The following is a 19,211-nucleotide window of genomic DNA, read 5'->3' on the forward strand; positions in this document are numbered from 1 at the left end:
TTGTCCTACATGCCCCTCTTGTTGCCAGTCAACGAAAGACGAATTTTGTCTCAGGCTTCGCAATCTAGCTTAAACTTGTAAAATTATTGTTAACTTTTGGTTGATATTTCTCGCTTGCAGCAAACCATCATTCATTAGTCACATATTTTTATTTTCAAACTTGACAAAAATCCATAAAAGAAATTGTACTTAAGTACTGAAGTGAAACAAGATTATTTTCGTTCCGCCAATGAGATTGCTTTCCGTAAGCATAGTGTTTTGAGTTTCTATATCCAATGGTTTGTTTGGCAGTTCTCCCATTAGCCATTGTTGCGTCATGAAATTAGTCCGTGTCAGCTCAGATGTTACGTTCGTAGGAAAGGTGTGGAAAGAATATTTTTGACCTTCCAAGACTTCCAAATTCCTCAATAATCACTCAGCTGCACACAGGAAATAATTTCCCAAAATTTTTCACAGGTATTATTATTACATTGAATCAGAGCATCTTATATTGATTTTCTTTAAAACAGTTAGATACAGAGAATTTTAAGAGGAAATTTTAGTGATATGTTCCCAGTGATTTCGATTTGAAATAAAGTTTACATGCTTCTTTAAGGAATAACTATTAACAGCACGTTTGTGATCATAAGATCGATCTCCTTCCCCCACCTTTTTTAACTGAGGAGTGTGAATAAACTTCAGTATATGGTTTTTATTTCTTCTTTTCACTCCATCGTGTAAATATTTAAGCAAATAGTTGATATCACGTAATTATGTAAAGGGGAAATGAAGATGTTTGCACAAAATGCCAATTATTGTTATTATTTTTGCAATAATCAGACCCTGTAGCCAGCCTAAATTAAATGATTAACTGAACGAGTCATTATTATGAGGGTAACAGGCTTACAGAACTAAAATATTACTGCAACACTGCCCTTTCAGATAAGGCTATATTTTATGGTTTCTATCTTTTGGAAAAGAAAGTTTGTAATCTATTCTTTTACCTTACTGAACTAGTTGTATTTTTTGTCACAACTTTTCAATGAAAAAGTATTGAGTTTGAAAATTTTACACTTATTATGCTAGGATGAATCATTTTATACAAAATATACGGAAGATTTCGATAATTGGGAATCTGGCGATCTTCCTTCACTGGCGTCGATTTTTGGCTCCAGCATCTGCACGAGAGGTATTTTTCTAAACAAAGCGAAAGGAAACATCTGTTCACATAGGGTTACTTTAAATCAGCAGGGTTACCAAAATAAAATTATTTACGCCAAAAATAAGAGGACCGCGCCAGATTCCCAATTATCGAAACATCCCCCAAAATATACAAAACGGGAGGTCCGGGGGTTCTCTCCAGTAAAATTTTTGAAACTTGTCGCTTTAAAAACACAATTTTCGACTTAGTTCGCTGATGTTAGGGGAACGAAACACGCAGGGTTCTCAGCGGTAATTTGTAGAATTTAAAGCATTAAACACGTGATTGAAGGCCATATTTATCGACGTTAGGGTAAGGGATGGAGCTTAGGAACTGTCCACAATCTTTTTTTTTTTTGGTCGAAACAAATTCATCCTCCCCCCTGTAAGTTTTTGAAATTGAAGTTTCAAAAATGTAATTTTAGACAATTGTTGAAGATTTTATGCGAAGAAGGTCCTGAAGCTCTTCTCTGGTAAAATTTTCAAAATTAAAGTGCAAAAAAATAAAGCAATGTTTTATAGTCAGACGCTATTCCACTTAAAATTTTCGTAAGTATAGTTTACGAAACCCAATTGGAAAAAGGCGGTATAGGGACCCTTGTTCGACTATTTTCTGAAATTCAAGTCTTAAAAACCCGATTGTAAGGCCATATTTTGTAATATTAGGACCAGTAATTTTTCGAAATTAAAGCTCTAAAAACGCAATTTTCGATGTTGTTTGGAAATTGAGGGCTTTCCCCTGGAAAATTTGCGAAATTGAAGACCTGAAAACAAAATTTCAGATATTCCATATGCTTCTGGTGTGTGAGGTAGGGTGGATGAGGGGGGGAGTCTTCGGAGAAGCAGCATTTTCCTATTTTCCAACGAACTAGAAAAAAAAGGGGGAGAAATGGGACATGTGGGAGGGGGGGGATTAGCTAATCAATAAGTTGTAACTGTTAAATATTTTTGATTCAAAGATTTATTTTTGAAAGAAATTAAGATTTCCCCTAACATTACTATTAATTTATAAAAATCATTTTGTTTTCCAAAGACATATTCTTATTTTCTCATTAATAATAAAGAATACTTTTGAAAAACATTCAACTTGGCATTCTGGAGGGGGGAGGGGACGAGCCCCATGGGCCCCCTTTCAGGTTGTGCCATTGTTCTGTTTTGACCCGCCTATTACATGGTTGTAACTTAATTCATGTGAGCCTCCAGTTAAACTATTAAAAGTAAATTTCGCTTTAAGAAAAACTTTGGAAATGCAGCAACATTTCGGCTTTTTCTCGAAAACACTCATTTTTTTGCATGTAATCAGAGTTTATTGCTTAAATTTAGTCAACTATGATTACAATATTTTAGTAAACTAGGCCTATATATATTGGGAGGGGAGGGGGTCATCACTTTGGGATCAGGTACGCGGGCCTCTTCTGGGCTTCTGATTGTGGCTGCTGTGGTGCAGTTGAAAAACAGATAAACTATGGGTTGAGAAATTATTGGTGGTTGACTACACGGATACAACTTTTGCATATAAATCATTACAATGGCATCAGTAATATACAAATTAAATTTTACTATCATTTGAAAATAAGGTATAGATCATTTGAAAAACAATTTTAAAAAATCTTTTGCTTAAAAACTAGGGGGGGGGGGGGGGGCAAATAATAACTCTGCCCATGACTCAAAAAAAAAAGTAGCGGGGCACTTGACTCCCTAGTTTACGCCTACGTTTGGTTTAAACAAATTGGTTGTTTAAAAAAAAAACCATTGCAGTTTTTTTTTTTCAAAATTATTATTATTATTATTTTTTTTTTTTTTTGAAAAACAAAATCATTTTCTCCTAAATGTTTTCATAAATTTTACATATGATTGGAAGATGTAAAATCCACTAAATGCAAATTAACCAGCAAATCTTTAGAAATAAGTTATAGATTCATATTTTTTTTAAATGTAACACAAATTTGTTAAATAGTTCTTCTTTTCTTTCTGAAATCAACAGACGTTTCTTATTATGTACTTAAACCTATGGCCGACAAACAATGTTTTTCTAAAGTTAGATAGAGAAAAAAATCTAAGTAGTTTGTTGTCTTTCTTCGTTTATTTTTCATTCATTTCTCTTTTAAATTTCAAAATAACCCAAAAAGCAGATTTCAACTAAAACTTCATCTTACTACCAAATTTGTTAAATTAAGATTCAAAGAATCATGTATCATTTAAGCAATATGTAGAATATAAACTACATAGAATATTTCAATGGCAAGAGAAAAAAAAACTTTGTTCACTTTTTGGCATCCACAATAAACAATGCAATCAGAGCAAGAAAAAAAAAAGTATAAAATTTTGAAAACAGAAAATTTCCGTGTAACTGTGTGCTTTTGTAAAAAAATTATATCAAATTTTCATTTTTAAGAACTTATTTAATCCCAACATAATAAAAGAATGATTTATGAATAGTTTAAGAATAAATAAACATTAATTTTTAATATTACAATGTCTTTTTAATTGATGTGTGATAAAAGAATAGTTTCATTATTTGGATTTTTACTGTAAAAAATAAGGAATACATTAAGATTGGAAAAAAAAGTTCAGGACTTGTCTTTTCATTTGAGACTTTTAGTTAAAAGGATTTTTTAAAGAAAGAAATTGCATTCCTAAACGAATTAAACCAGGAGAAATAATGTCTACAATGGCAAACATAATGGTTTTTCTAAAGCCCATTTGTCCTATTTGCATAAGTCTTCGCAATGATACGTTACGTAAATTAGATGAGCTGCGACTTTTTTTTTTTTTAAATCTTTAAACAAAACATGTGTTGATCTTTTTATTTTTAAAATTGTGAAATGTACGTCAGACTTGTGATTCATTTGTAGATACTGCAAAATACTTTCCATGCTCAGAATACTTGATTTTACTTTCACCTTTTTCTGTATATTTTTTGTAGATTTAGCTATAATTATGAGGAAATTATTTCCAAGATTTTATTCTTGGTTACTTATAATTATGTCTTAACTCTCACAGTAATGTATTTCTTTGATTATTCATTTACTACCAAGGTCTATTTATTAAATTTATGGGTTTTTTTAGTAGTTACAGATTTTCAAACAATATTTTTCCAATAGAAAGCTCAACCCATGAAGAAATGAAATTACGAGATTGTACTTTTCAGGGGTCGGTCCAGGATTTTTCACAGGGTCTGTTTTTTGTGAAAAATTAAATAATTTTGTGAAAAATGAATAAATTTTGTGAAAAATAATTAATTTCGCAAAGAAAAAAAAAAGAATTTTTTTTTTGTTAAAACGAAATTTTATAATTTAGAGATGGCACAAACTGCATCAATTAAACTTGAAGTTGAGTGTTTTCCTCTTCTATGTCGAGAATATCATTCTGGAGTGTTTTTCTGATATTTGGCGGGGGGGGGGGGGGGTATATTTATCTACCATTCTACATTTTGTTAAATTATACTACAAATATTTCTGTCCAGTATTTAAAATAATTGTAACAATAAATAAATAAATAAATAAAATTCAGAATAGGGTTCAGCATTTAACTTTGTGACCCAAGACACTCTTAAAAAGCACAGAATTTCGTTTAAAACGTATAAATTCCGTGATTTTAACAAAAATAAAAAGTTATTTTAATTGTTTACCTCTTAACAAAGTGTAATAAACATCAAAAATTCGAAAAATCGGATTCCGATAGCGGATGCAAAGAGATCGCAATTCTCAAAGTGAAGGCATCAAAAGTATAAAAACGACTTGTAAAAGAAATATTTTTGATAAAATTATTTTAAAATTGCATTTTAGAGTCCTATGATAAACATTTCATTAACATCTGTGGACACAGTTGAAGCAAAAAGAAAAAATAAATAAATAAATAAATGAAATAAACCATCTATTCAGCATTTTAATTTTTGACTCATAACAGAAAATGGAATTTTGCTTTAAAAACTTGAAATGAGAGTTCTAACAGAAATAAAGAGACTTTTCATTTATTTGCATCCTAATAAAGCGAAGTTAGCACAAAAAAAGAACAAAATATGACTCTCATATCAGATTTAAAGGATTGCATTTTTCAAAATGTAGACATCTAAAGAAAAAAAAAAAGGTAATTAAAAGAGTTTATTTAATGTTGGGAAATGTCAAATGCTACATTTAGGGCATGGAAATAAGTGTACAGGGTTCGTACGGGTCATGGAAATCCTGGAAAGTCATGGAAAAAAAATTAACAGAATTTCAGACCTGGAAAAGTCATGGAAAATTGAAATTTTCATTGAAAGTCATGGAATTTTTTTTCAAATCATGGAAAAATGTCCTGGACAAAGAGAAAGGAACAGTAGCTAAAGGAGCATTAGAAATCTTGAGTGATTTAACAGTATAGCACATAAAAGCTATTAAAAATGGAAAACTGAACGTTTCAAAAATCAAATCTGAATTTTCTAATCTCATTGCATCCACTTCTGTCGCAGCCGCTTGTCATTTTTTGCGATGTGATTTTACTGCCTGGACATCACTTATTTTGAATTTTGTGTTATTTTCAACACTTCTTATGTTTCATATTCTGTAGTAGCAAAATTTCACGTTCTTAGTTTCGCCACGCCCACTCAAAAAAAAAAAAAGTAATTGCATGCAAGTTCGATTCCATCACTCGTAAAGACTTTATTATTAAATTTATCAGATTTTATCTTAATTTGTTGAATGTTTTAGAAAATAAAGATCTATAAGTCGGCGATAGAATACAGAAAAAGAGGAATTCTAATGCTCTAAAACAGTAGTGCCCAACATACGGCACGCAAAACTAATCCATGCGACCCACTACTACGTTCAATGTCGGGAATTACAAGTGTTCTGGAATTTCTGAACCTATTAATTTATATGCATATGAAAATATGCAAATTTGTAAACAAAACAAATATACTTTTGAAGCAGAAGATTGATTCATTACTGAATGTTTTTTTTAAAAAAAAGATCTGGTTTAGAAACATAAAGAACTAAACTATGTGGCTTTACTTTTGAGAACCAAAATACTGTCAAGTTACGTGGATGATTAAAGGCACTGTTGACACTAAAAGGAATCTTTTGAAGCAAATTTTTTGAAACTTAGTGAAGACTCATTCAACCTTTGTCCCATTCAATATCATTCTGCCTGTTTAAAAAAAAAACATTTAAGCATCATCATATTTGTTTCTCTGCATTTTTACTTTACGAAAATTTATATGTTGAAGACAAATAAGAATAGTTTTTTAAGTGTGCACTTATATTTTTTCCATTACGAGTAAGTGCTTCAATGAGGCTGTAGCATTCATATAGACATTTTGCTAATGCTCATTTCCAAAATATTACCAAGTTTGAGATTAAATAGTGCTATTTTCTTCGTGTAACGAGGTCATGGAAATTTTCATTGAAGTCATGAAAAAGTCTTGGAAAAGTCATGGAATTTTTTCATCCAAATAGGGTATGAACCCTGAGTGTACAAGTTATTATTTGCAAGGTTCAGGTCATTAGTCAGGCAGACAAAGTTACTGATCTGGGGGTCTTAATAAGTCAGGATTTAAAGTTTAGCCAACAGTGCAGCATTGCTAGTAACAAGGCCAATAAGATGCTTGGGTTTATCAATAGATCTATTTCAAACAAATCTAAAGAAGTTCTTCTGCCCTTATATAGAAGTTTGGTAAGACCTCATTTGGAGTATGCTGTTCAGTTTTGGTCTCCTTATCTTAAGAAAGACATTAATGTATTGGAAAGGGTTCAAAGGCGAGCTACAAGGCTAATAAATGGACTTTCTCACTTGGACTATGATTCCAGGCTTAGAAGGTTAAAAATGTACAGTCTTGAGCAAAGAAGAGACCGAGGCGACATGATTCAGTTGTTTAAATTTATTAAAATGAAAGATGTTACGGGGCTGAAGTTTAGCACTGAAAACAGGACAAGGGGTCATTGTTTTAAGCTATTTAAATCCCAGGCTAACATGGATATTAGGAAAAATTATTATTATAGCAGGGTAGTGGAACCTTGGAACAGTTTACCGGAAGAGGTGGTAATGAGCAAGGGAGTAGATAGTTTTAAGAGGGCCATTGATCTTCACTGGGGATTGTAAATTGACTAGGAACCAGTCTAGCTGGGCCCAGAGCCTGTTGCTGGTCGTCACTTTTGTATTTGTATTTAAAGTTAATCATCCTTGTTAGCATCGAAAAATCAAAACCCATATAATTTTCTCCCAAAATAACAATTAAACATCGCACCCACCTCACTGTAAAAATGTAAATATTGACAAGCTAGTAAAATTATAATATTTTCCAATCAAGTCATTATAAAGGTTCAACGCCAGATGCTAAGTGGTGATAATTTTGAAGTTGGTAACCCTATCTGAAGCGATCATATTTTTTCCCCACCCTTACTATCCTTTTGCAGTTCTAAGTTCATTTCGCAGATATGAGCGGGGGGGGGGGAGAAAAGTGCTTACCAATGCCTTTTCAGAAAAGTTTACAACAACACCGCTGCTAATTAGCTGTGATAAAACAAACAAACAACCATTATATTTATTTGGCAGTAGCAATTATTTATCGCTTGCAGGAGCATAGCAAGAGTGCCGATTTTTTTCTTTCAAAATTAGCCGATTTTGTATAAGCTGATCCCTCTAATTTGACTTCAAAAAAGGTTCCAAAAATTATCGGTTTATACACAGAAATATGCATTGTTTTGCTTTCAGATTTGCTCTTTCAATTAACAATTTCTGAAAGATCCGATCTTGTTTATCAGAATTTTGTGAAGGGTCCGTTCTGTTTGATCGGGATTTTGTGAAAGGTCCGTTTTGTTTGATTGGGATTTTGTGAAAGGTCCGTTTTGGTTGATCAGATTTTTGTGAAGGGTCCGTTAACGGACCCAAATATCCTCTGGCCAGACCCCTGCTTTTAATTACTTAATATTTACCCTATCCACATTACTAGTCTCAAGGAAAAAGATATGATTTGCTTATAACCATCTGCACAATCTCCATAATGCTTCTCTGCATGAGCAAATTATGCACAGTTAAATTATATGATAGTTTTATTAAGGTTGAACAATATTGCCCTGATTTCAAAAATCAATCACGGAATTCTACTTTTAAGAGCTGAAATATAATTTGAACTTGGTATGGGAATCTACAGGTTTGGAGGCCTGTCACAGTGCAGTTTTGGGGACCCTTTGTATGTTACAGACCTGTCAAACATTTATCATTATGTACTTTTGTATCCCATTTGGGACCCTATATTCTTGGAGGCCCCTCAAAATTGGAACAATCTGACAGGTTGAAGTGTTTTAAAATAGCTCTCAAAATAACCAGCAACTTTAAAATAAATCCATAATATAGGCATCCCAAATGTATTTTTTTCAACATCATTTCATGCTTTTTAATCTACCTTTGTCTTAGAAGATATTTCAATGTCTACAAAACTGTTTAACATATACAGCAGTATGAAAATTTAAAAACCTATTAGCAACATAACATCATACAAATAAGAATTCTTATTGCTGTTATTCTAATTACTACTTGTAAATCTTTCATGTTGTTAAATTAATTTTTAACTTCAGGCCCATCATCTGGCCCATCAAGAAGGGTCAATCGCCCCCCCCCCCCCCCAGATATCAAAAACATCGTGTAAATTTCCTTTTTTGGACATACAGTCATGCGTGCCCATATGCAAAATTTTAAGGGGGGGGGGGTTCTCAGACATTTTCCCCATGGTTTAGCACAATATTTTCCCCCATAAAAACTGATTTCAGTACAGATTAGGGTTATTAAAATTTGACATTTGTGATAACTTATTCATTAATTGCTGGAGAAGAAATGTTTTTAAATTTTTACAAAGAAAAAAGTTCTAAAAGCAAGAAAGTTCTAATTTCTAAGGGGGCTTGAAACCCCACTTGCCAGTGGCGGATTTACTAGGGGCTGGTGGGGGCGACCGCCCTCTCTATGCCGTCATTTTCCGAAAACAATAATATGAAATTGAAGAATATATTAGCAATTGCTATTATTTTAATCAAGTGAATTCTATAAATTTGGTTTAAATTAGTTTTAGATAGTAGTTTAGTCTAGGATGGACAGCGTTAAACACCACTGCTCGGCAAACAAAAAGGGAAAAAAAAATCAAAATGCTTTTGACTAATGCTTGCTGATTCTTTGATTCTTACATAAAAAGACCTCCTCAATCCAAATCAGACTGCAGTTTTCCCCCCTATACATCCCACTTTTTGGAAATGGCACCCACCAATTAAAATTTCAGTTTTTGACAGTTTCATAGCCATTATTTTTATTTGGATTGAAAGAGAGCATTATATTAGTCATTAACACTCTTCTGAGGGACTAGAGAGATACAAAGTTCAAAGCATGAACATTTGGAGCAAGTTGGGAGACTCATGAAAGCTATTCCATAAATATTTAAAAAATCAACGAAACCTATTTTTGTTTTCCAGGGGCTCTTTTTACAATGGTCTCACTTATTTTTGGCATAAATTCAGAGTATAGGACTCACTCCTATGAGCCCTATGTCCGAAAATATGTTCACGTTGTAAAAAATATATAGAAAATATTTGAAGCATCCTATTTTGCATAGCAAAAACCATGCTCACTAATATATATAACATTAGTTTTCAAAGCCCTACTGAATGGGTTAGGGAAGCAACTGCTCCCTGACCTTCCTCCCTACAAAAAGGGTCAGGGGGAGGAGGATTTTACAGCTTTCAACCGCCAACCCCCTTGAACAGACTATAAATCCGCCTCTGCACTTGCCCCCTATATGGACACCCATGCATACAGTATAACTTTGATTTAACGATTTCTTCAATTCAATGATACATTTCACTGGTCCAGATTTGACTGCATTGAATATCTATACTCCTCGATTTAACAGTGACTTTTTCCAGTCACTTGACAATCATTAAACCAGGTTTAAACTGTATTTTGGTGTTTTTTTCCCTATAAAATGCAATGAGTATTATACCCTTTGCCTACCAAAAATCTTTGAAATGACGTCCCATAACTTAACATTCAAAGGTAAACATTTTATTTGTATAGATAGAATAACTATCATATTCAATGTTCAGAAAATTTCCACTAATTTCTTGTGCATTAAAAATGAAATGTTATTAACTAGATATGTTTTACATAGTGCAAATATTACAAATTCATACATATTTGCTCTTTTTTATTTTCAGGTGAACAACAAATTTGAAGTAATGAAACTTAGTTTACAGTTCCTGTGCAATATTTGTGCACTTTCATGTTTGATTTTAATTATGTGCTTAAATGTTGCTATTTGTGGAAGAGATTATTATGATATTCTAGGAGTCAATAAAAGAGCTAGTAGTAGAGATATTAAAAAGGCATTTAGAAAACTAGCTATGCAATATCATCCAGACAAGAATAAAGATCCACAGGCAGAAGATAAGTTTCGAGAAATCGCTGAAGGTATGACAACTTTCTTTGTATAGAGCTATTAAAATAATATTTGTAAACTTTTTATTACACAGACGTATTCATAAGGGCTCATTGCGCAGAGTGTGTCTTTGAATTTTTTTAGGGGTTTCTCTTTTTTTTGGTGGGGGAGGGGAGAAGTGTACTTAGAAGGTCCTTTGTTGCATTGGAACCCTGTGCACCATCATTCATGGAGCATGAGCTTTTCAGCTTTGAAAAATTTTTTCTTATTCATTTATTGTATATTTTTAGTTCTTGATATTTCATCAAGTTTTAAAAATTATTAAAGTTGGCCGATATCCTTTTAGAGACATTATTTATGAACAGGCATCAAAACAAGTGTCCCACTCTTCTGTTGGCTTTAAAGACTGTCCTTTGCCAAATAATGTTGGCAATGCAAAATTTTTCAAGAGTGAGACATTAAGATTAAAACAACTGATGTATTTTAAGTTGGTAAAATTTATGCATTTAGGAGATGATATGTTAAACTAGGTTAAGGTGTATACTTTATAATAAGTTTAAAACACAAGCGTACACACCTTGTATTTTACTTTTTCTCTAAATTCTTAGAGAGAGTGTTGTCTCTTTTCAGAAAATTAGTACAAAAATTTGTGCTGTGTTTTAAATTCTTCAGGAATAATCCTATCAGTGTTAATCCTTTTGGAATGTGTTGCATATTTTTTTATATAAGAAGGTATGCATTTAAAATTGAAATGTATCTAAAAACTAAAAAAATATAGTTTCAAATTATTTGTGAACATTATACATCGGAATATGCAATTGGTTTAATAATGCTTCTAAATAGGATTTTTTTTTTTAAATAATTTCAACTGTCTTCTACCTTATTTTTGTCTTTTGTTATAAACCATAACACCATCTCACAGGATAAACAAAATATGTATTAGATACCAAACTTTTTGTGCACAATAAAGCCTAAAAAATCAGTAAGCAAATAAGCATTGGGGAAATATTTCATGATATGAGTATGTTTCCTAATTGAGCAACCGCAGTATAGTTTTAAAATACATTTTGAAATTATTCTGCATTTCTTTAAATTATTGATTTTACTACCCTAGTCTTAAATTTTTTTAATGTCATTATTTCGTGATTTCTGATTAGTGGTAGTCAATCCTCCTTACTGCCTTACATTATTAAAGATTAGGCTTGCCAGACGTCCTGCTTTTCAGACAAAACCCGGTGTTCCGACCTGTTTACTTCACATCCCGGAAAAAGATAAATTTGCTTGCAAATGACCAAAGAAGTCTAAAAACAATTAACTGTGAAGGATTGTTTAGGATAATTACTTTATCATTTGTAACATTGACTTGTAAAACTAATACTGGATTAGTTTGTGAGGATTTTTATGACAATATTAAAACCAAAAAAAGTCCTATAAAATAGAAAATTATAGTTTCTCATTCAAGGTGTTTTTTTAAACTAAAATAAATGTTTTAATATTTACATGTGCAGCATTGTGCAGTCCAATGTGCAGCATTGCTAGTAACAAAGCCAATAAGATGCTTGGGTTTATCAATAGATCTATTTCAAACAAACCTAAAGAAGTTCTTCTGCCCTTATATAGAAGTTTGGTAAGACTCCATTTGGAGTATGCTGTTCAGTTTTGGTCTCCTTATCTTAAGAAAGACATTAATGTATTGGAAAGGGTTCAAAGGCGGGCTACAAGGCTAATAAATGGACTTTCCCACTTAGATTATGATTCCAGGCTTAGAAGGCTAAAAATGTACAGTCTTGAGCAAAGAAGAGACTGAGGGGACATGATTCAGTTGTTTAAATTTATTAAAATGAAAGATGTTACGGGGCTGAAGTTTAGCACTGAAAACAGGACAAGGGGTCATTGTTTTAAGCTATTTAAATCTCAGGCTAACATTGATATTAGGAAAGATTATTATTTTAGCAGGGTTGTGGAACCTTGGAACAGCTTATCGGAAGAAGTGGTAATGAGCAAGGGAGTAGATAGTTTTAAGAGGGCCATTGATCTTTACTGGGGATTGTAAATTGACTAGGACCAGTCTAGCTGGGCCCAGAGCCTGTTGCTGGTCGTCACTTTTGTATTTGTACATCTAAGAAGTGAAATGTTCAAATTTTATCTGCTTATGTGGTTTTTTATTACCTCTGTTTAAGGTTCATAATTAGTAACCAATTATATTCATAACATTGAGAATAAACTGCTTTATAAAACACTCCAAAAATCAGCCACGGGTGTGTACCCTTTTGAGTACTTGCAACGATGGGGGGGGAGGTTGGGCATTCCTGTGGCCCGGAAGAAATCTGGCAAGGCTATTAAAGATCGATTTTTAAGCTTTTATAGTGTGATGTAAAAGCTTTTGTGAAAGGGTGGAACTTTTATATGAACTGAAAACCAATAAACTTTGATCATATTTATTATTATAAAATAATTCACACTTTCAAATAGTCCGGACTAGTCCTTAAAAAACCCATTTATACTTTTAATAAAACTTTCTGTTTTTGTTCAAACCATGGAAAGGATATCTTTTATCCTTTAAGCGTTTCCTTTTTGCATTAATTTTTAAATCAGCAAGTGCTTTCAGGTAAAAGTTCCATATTTTAAAAATTGTTGAAAGTACTTTGAGATACACTAAATTTCAAGGCCTTCTTTGCTGTACCAGAATTGGCTTCTTTAAGCTAACTTTCTTGCAAGCTTAAAACTTTAGGTTTCTCTTAGTCATTTTTAAAGTTCTATCCCAACCATTCAGGAAACCATGAAACAGCATCATCACAAATGCTTTTTATAACAGTGCAAGAAAAACTCGTCTTGGAAGGAAATCCCAAAAGTAACCCTTCCTTCAAGTTCCACTCCCCTCATCAATGCCCCCCCCCACACACACTTATTTAGTGTAGTTATTCTACAATTCCAAATATGTGCCCTTTCCCATATTTTTCCCATTCCATTTTCGGTCGCACTAAATCAAAGCTTTGGTTTCCTTTCGGACAGGTTTTCCTTTTCTGTGAAAAGAAATGAAGCTACAATTTTGAAAAGGAAAAAAAAAAAAAATTGCAAAATCATTTATTAGAACCCCTTTGTCTTGACTCTTTTTTAGGCAATGGGGCTTTTGTTTGCTCCAGGAGCAGATTTATAGTCAAGGGGGTAGCGGTTGAAAACTGTAAAAGCCATCCCCCCCCCTCAGACCCATCATGTAGGGTGCCTGTCTTTTAAACAGTAATTGCCCATCACGAATTTATTGCCCTCTTGAAGTGCCAAATTGCCCCTTTTGAGGCAATCACCTTCAGGGTTGGAAATCACTGTTCGAAATCATAGCAATGATTTGTCTAATCATACCAGTATAGTGTAGTCTTGGAATAAAAAGTTGAAAGACATATATAGAAATATAAAAATCATTAAAGTTCAAACAAGGAGGGAGGGGCGAGCTTTGGTTCAAATTAAAAAGCGAGTAACACTGTCCATTCTCGACTACACTAAGTGTCTAAAATTAATCTAAAGCAAATTTGTGGAATATACTTGATCAAAATTAGTAGTGATTGCTAGTAATTTCTTCAATTCTATATCATTGGTTTTAGAAAATGACAGTCAATTTCTGGGGGCGGGCGCCCCCACCTCCCCCTAGTTAATCCGCCATTGGTTTGCTCATACTATTGGTGAAAAGAAACTATATTTCAACTTATGGAGTTACGTTAGCATGAAGAATTTGACGACAATCATGAAATAAAATTTCTCTTATAGTACATTTTGACTAAAAAAAATACAACAAATTCTCGATTTAGTTTGTGGAAAGTAAATATTCACTTAGGCTCTTTGAAATTCGACTTACCGAAGCTTCACTGTAAATATACTGAACTTTCATGCATGTATAAATATTTAATACACACTTAATCATTATTACCCTTACTTTATAATGCAATTTGTGACACTAATGATTTTGTTGCATTTTCTGTATCCCGAAATATAATGCTGTAAAAATGCTACGATGATCCCTGGTTTCATGACTTGTATTTTCTAACACTATGAAAACCTTGAACTTTTTTTTTTAATAAAATCTTTCTCTACTTCTAAAAATATTTTTTATAATTTCAGCATATGAAGTGTTGTCAGATGAAGATAAAAGAAAGCAATATGACAAGTTTGGAAAGTCTGCCTTTGAGAGCAACAACGGTGGAGGATTTCATCAAGGTTTTCAGTTTAATTTCAATGACTTTTATAAGCAGTTTGATGACTTTGCTGGTTTCCACTTCAAAACAAGTGGCTCTAGAGGCAATCGTAGAAAACATGGATTCAGTTTTTTTGATTTTGATGATTTATTTTCGGATTTTGAACCAGAAGAAGAAAGTGACTTTCAAGGCTTTGGCGGATTTCAAGACTTTTTTGGGAGTCAAGATAGCTTCTTCGGAACACATTTTCGGGGGGATGTGTCAAACAGTCATCATACTCAGACAAGAGCTTTTAGTTCAACAAGTAAGAATATTTTCATTTCCATTTCCTCTCAATTGGTGCTTAGGTGAATTTTGCTCCCACATGAAAATACAGCTGTTCAAAATACTGTTATTAACATATTCAAACATGAATTGTTTTAAAAAAAAAAAAACAGAATAACTAGTTAAACAAGAATTTCCATCTGGAACTAAACGAGCCTACTTTCCCATATACCAATAGTATACCATCTAGCATCTGATCATTATTCTCGAAAATAGCTAAAATTGCAAATTGTTTCAAACATAATTTTTAAATATATAAGCTGATTTCTAGGAATAAAATATGCCTCCCTCATCTAAAGAATTATGAGTAAAAAGAAAAAAAAATAAATAAAATAAAATAGCAGTACCTTTTAAACAAAGCAGCTAATACACTTTTTTCCATTAAAAAAAAGTTCTTGAACCACTTTCAAAAAGAAAAAAAATTCTCCTGTTGCCAAAAAATAATTTTTCTGATGAATTAATGTACTTTCCAAAACAAATAAAAACAATAAAATGTCAACAAAAGGAATAATTTTCATTGTCAAAAGAAAAAAAAATCGTCTGTGCATATCTTTATGTAGAAACATAAAGGACTCCGAGTTTATCCCCCGAAAACTGAATATATAAATTAAAAATGTAGAGTGAAAATAAAAACAAATCATATTAGGAATAATTATTTCTTGGTAAAAACCATGGCTGTGGAGTCTATCTCATTTTGGGACAAAAGAGTCGAATTCAGGAGCTGAAGGTTTTTAAGTCTAAGGCTCGGAGTTGGAATCGGTCATTTTCCCTTAAAGTCCCAATTCTGCCAATGTTTGGGGAGCTGGAGTCTGACTTATTTTGGGATAAAGGAGTCGGAGTTGAATTTTCAAGAGTCGGAATTGGTCATTTTCCCTCCGTGTATAAATTTTTGCCAAAGCCATGAAGTCAGAGTTGAAGTCATGGAGTCGGAGCTAGGGTTTCCAATCCCGAATCCTGATCCCGATTCCTGCGAGATCCTGCATGATATTTAGCGAGATTAATCCGACGGGATAGAGAGCCAAATCCCGTGGGATTTTCAATCCCGCAAGTTTTTTCCATACAACCAACTTTTGCTGCTCATAAAATTACTATTTTCTCAAGCATCATCTGAAGTTGGAAGAACTTTCCTCTTATATTTGCAAGACAAGCAAGAAACACTTTGTGTCTCATATGATGAATGGTGGACTTACCATTTAAGAACACAATAAAAATTTACTTTATTTTTCTGAGATTGAATTGTTATTCTCAGTTGAGAATTTAGTTTTCATACGTTGAGCAATTGAGAAAATGTGTATAATTTAAAAACATTTTCAAAAACCGTCACTAAAATTTAAAATTTAGAAAATTACGCTTTTGCACCATGGCCCTACGAAATTTGCTGTTGATTTTGTTTGTACAGATTATATTACAGATTGCAAAACCCACTGGGGTAGCCTCAATTCAATATTGGAGAACTTCTGTAAGCTTAAGGAATGCACTCAAAACCTTTAAATTAAAGGGCACACTATTTTTCTATAAAGAAGAAAGCACCTGCCATTATTTATATATTCGGCACGACTCTAAAAGAGGGGACATAAACTTGGATGAAACATAGGATGACTCGCATGACAGTGCAGTAAGTTAAGCTGTTCAAGTTTTTGAATGTATCTTTCAAGTGAGAGGTAAAAGTAGTGAAATTATCCAAAAACTTTTACTGAGCCTACGACTTGGTGAAACCAAGTAGCACTCTCCCCTTGCAGTAATGAACCAAATGCAGATTCAATGACCAACGTTTATGAAAACGGGTAATCTTTATGCAAGTTAAACTGAATACAGAAAACATACACAGCCATAATTTTTATCCAAAATTTGCAGTTCTTGGGCAAAAACAAAGCATAAGAGTAGAAAAATCTACTTCAGAAGATGAAGATTATGGGGATCTTTTGCAAAAGTGGAGCCTCAGTGGAGCCACAGCACATGTTTTCGCCAAGCGCATTATTTTTTGAGCAAAAATACTTTCTCATCCTGTGCTAGCGATGCTTTGTAAAGATGCATTGAACTTTTTAAAGGCACGTGGTTAATGTTTGGTAAGCGGGTTTTGTGTACAAAAGGTTATTGGAATTAGACTTTGTAGTGCTCTTCAATTGGTGTACAGAATTTAAAAAAAATACTAATTCAAGTGACAAAAGCAGTCCTTCCTAAAAAGCACCAACATTTTCTATTTTTAGGAGAATAAAGTCAATCCCACGGGACTAGCTCCTTACAATCCCAAAATCGTGTGGGACTGGGAACCCTAGTCGGAGCCCAACTAAATTTGGGGAACAGGAGTCGGAGTCAACAGTCCCAAAACTCTCGGAGTCGGGAGTTGTTTGTCAAGAGCTATTTCCGGCAAAAGTTGTTTGAAGTAAATCCGCCTTTAAATTTGGAATCTATATTGACCCCCAGTTCAGGGTGATCTTGTAGGCGCTAATGTTAAGGGATTTGAATTGTTCAAAATTGAGCAGAAAATTGTTCAAACCAAAAAGATATTTTCTATACATGTTCTTCATCGAAAGCTTTTTCTTACAACGTGTTTTGAAGCAAAATCGCCTATAAGTTCGGGATTGCCTTGAATTTACTTGCAGGCGCTAATGTTAAGTTTTTTTTGAACTGTTCAAAATGGAACGAAAAATTTTTCAAATCAAAAAGTGAAACATAGGATGATAAAAGTGATATAGGTGTCTTCGCCAAGATCTTTCGAACAAAAAAAAAAAGTTTGAATCGGACTATTTACTCAAAAGTTATTGGGGGGGGGGGGCAGACAGATAGAGACATTTTCCCCCGTTTCAACACCCTACTTTCCAATAGTTAATTTTTCGATATCTATTTATTAATTGTTTTTTTTTTTTTTTTTTTTTTGCACTTTTTTTAAGATGCCTTTTTTAAGCCTGCTATCATGCTTTTTTCTTTGACTTTTACTGGGAAAGTAGGCTAAAAAGGGAATTTTTATAAACTAGTTTCTTTCAATTTTCTCTTTATCATTCACAAGTTTTACAAAATAATACCATATGCACTTGCGTGTAAGTGGAACTCCCCCCCCCCCGTAAAATGAAGTTACAAATTTCTCAAACGCATGAGAATCTGATTATAGTCTTACCCTTTTAATTAAACATTTAAGAATTTAATGCTGATAGGTTCAGAAACTATTTATTCTATTCGACTGTTAATTTAAGACAAAAATGCAGTAGAAGCTTGACTATTCAAAGACACAAGAAAAGCAGTTTTCCATATATTCACGTGAAAGCTTAAACTTATGACCTTGTCTATTTTTTCATTATAACTTGAAAGATAAAAAACATATATTACATAATAATAATAATATAAAGTTTTAGCCCTTCAAACTCTTTTTAATATGAAATACAAATGTTAAATATTTTGTGCTAGCTAAGTTGATTCTCACTTTTTGCGATTTTCTTTCAGATAATGGCCGATGCAAAACTGTTACGCAAAGAGTTGGGAACATGGTAACGACATACACGCAATGTTCTTAATGTTGGTAGACTTGTAAATATGAACAATTTTCCCCTAAAGTACATGCTGGCAGTTTAATGGGCCAAAAATTTTGAAAAGTTTTATGCATTTTATTGTGCCATTGCATGGAGACTTATTGTTTGCATAAGGTTTGTGAAGCCAAAAATGCTCCAATACAATTTTATTTTGTTTGAACATATCAGGTTGATTTTTTTCTCATATTTTAAACTACTGTTGTGATATGTACAAAATGTATGTTATTAAAGTATTAGATTTCAAATAATTATGTATCTTTCATTTATTTTTATCTTTCATAAATTTTAATCAAATTATATTTTCATACAGTAACCCCCCCCCCCCCCCCATTATATTGTGTTTTGTTATATCGCTCATTTGGAATCACACCTTTGGAATTCACCTTAGAATCGCATCTCCAGAAAAAATCCTTTTTTTTAAATGTTGCTTACATTTGACACCACAGGGAAAAAAAAAAAAAAAAAACAGGGAAAGTTTTCTTTTGTTAGTCAATGAAAAAAACTGGAATGTTTTCCGTAGACTTAATTCGTTGCAGTTTAATTTGCAACTTTTGTTTAGTTTTCCACCAAAAAACAATAAAAATATTCTCAATTATTTTTTCT

General features: G+C 32.7%; 1 protein-coding gene across 1 annotated transcript; it reads left to right on the forward strand.

Annotated features, from left to right (window-relative positions):
* The first annotated feature begins 299 nt into the window (after nt 1-299).
* Nucleotides 300-18,856, forward strand: LOC129229661 (dnaJ homolog subfamily B member 9-like). Its single transcript, XM_054864020.1, has 4 exons — nt 300-456; nt 10,356-10,608; nt 14,687-15,064; nt 18,523-18,856. Exons 2-4 carry the CDS (start codon nt 10,377-10,379, stop codon nt 18,591-18,593), a joined length of 681 nt encoding a protein of 226 aa, XP_054719995.1. The 5' UTR covers nt 300-456; nt 10,356-10,376; the 3' UTR covers nt 18,594-18,856.
* Nucleotides 18,857-19,211: the final 355 nt, after the last annotated feature.

This window comes from Uloborus diversus, chromosome 9 (genome assembly GCF_026930045.1).
Source record: "Uloborus diversus isolate 005 chromosome 9, Udiv.v.3.1, whole genome shotgun sequence".
Taxonomy (NCBI): Eukaryota; Metazoa; Arthropoda; class Arachnida; order Araneae; family Uloboridae; genus Uloborus; species Uloborus diversus.

Excerpts from the sequence above, each read along its gene's own strand:
- LOC129229661 (XM_054864020.1), top strand. The coding sequence starts at position 10,377 with ATGAAACTTAGTTTACAGTTCCTGTGCAATATTTGTGCACTTTCATGT. Across the intron at positions 10,609-14,686 it reads GTTTCGAGAAATCGCTGAAG|CATATGAAGTGTTGTCAGAT; the intron begins GTATGACAACTT and ends TTATAATTTCAG. Across the intron at positions 15,065-18,522 it reads AAGAGCTTTTAGTTCAACAA|ATAATGGCCGATGCAAAACT; the intron begins GTAAGAATATTT and ends ATTTTCTTTCAG.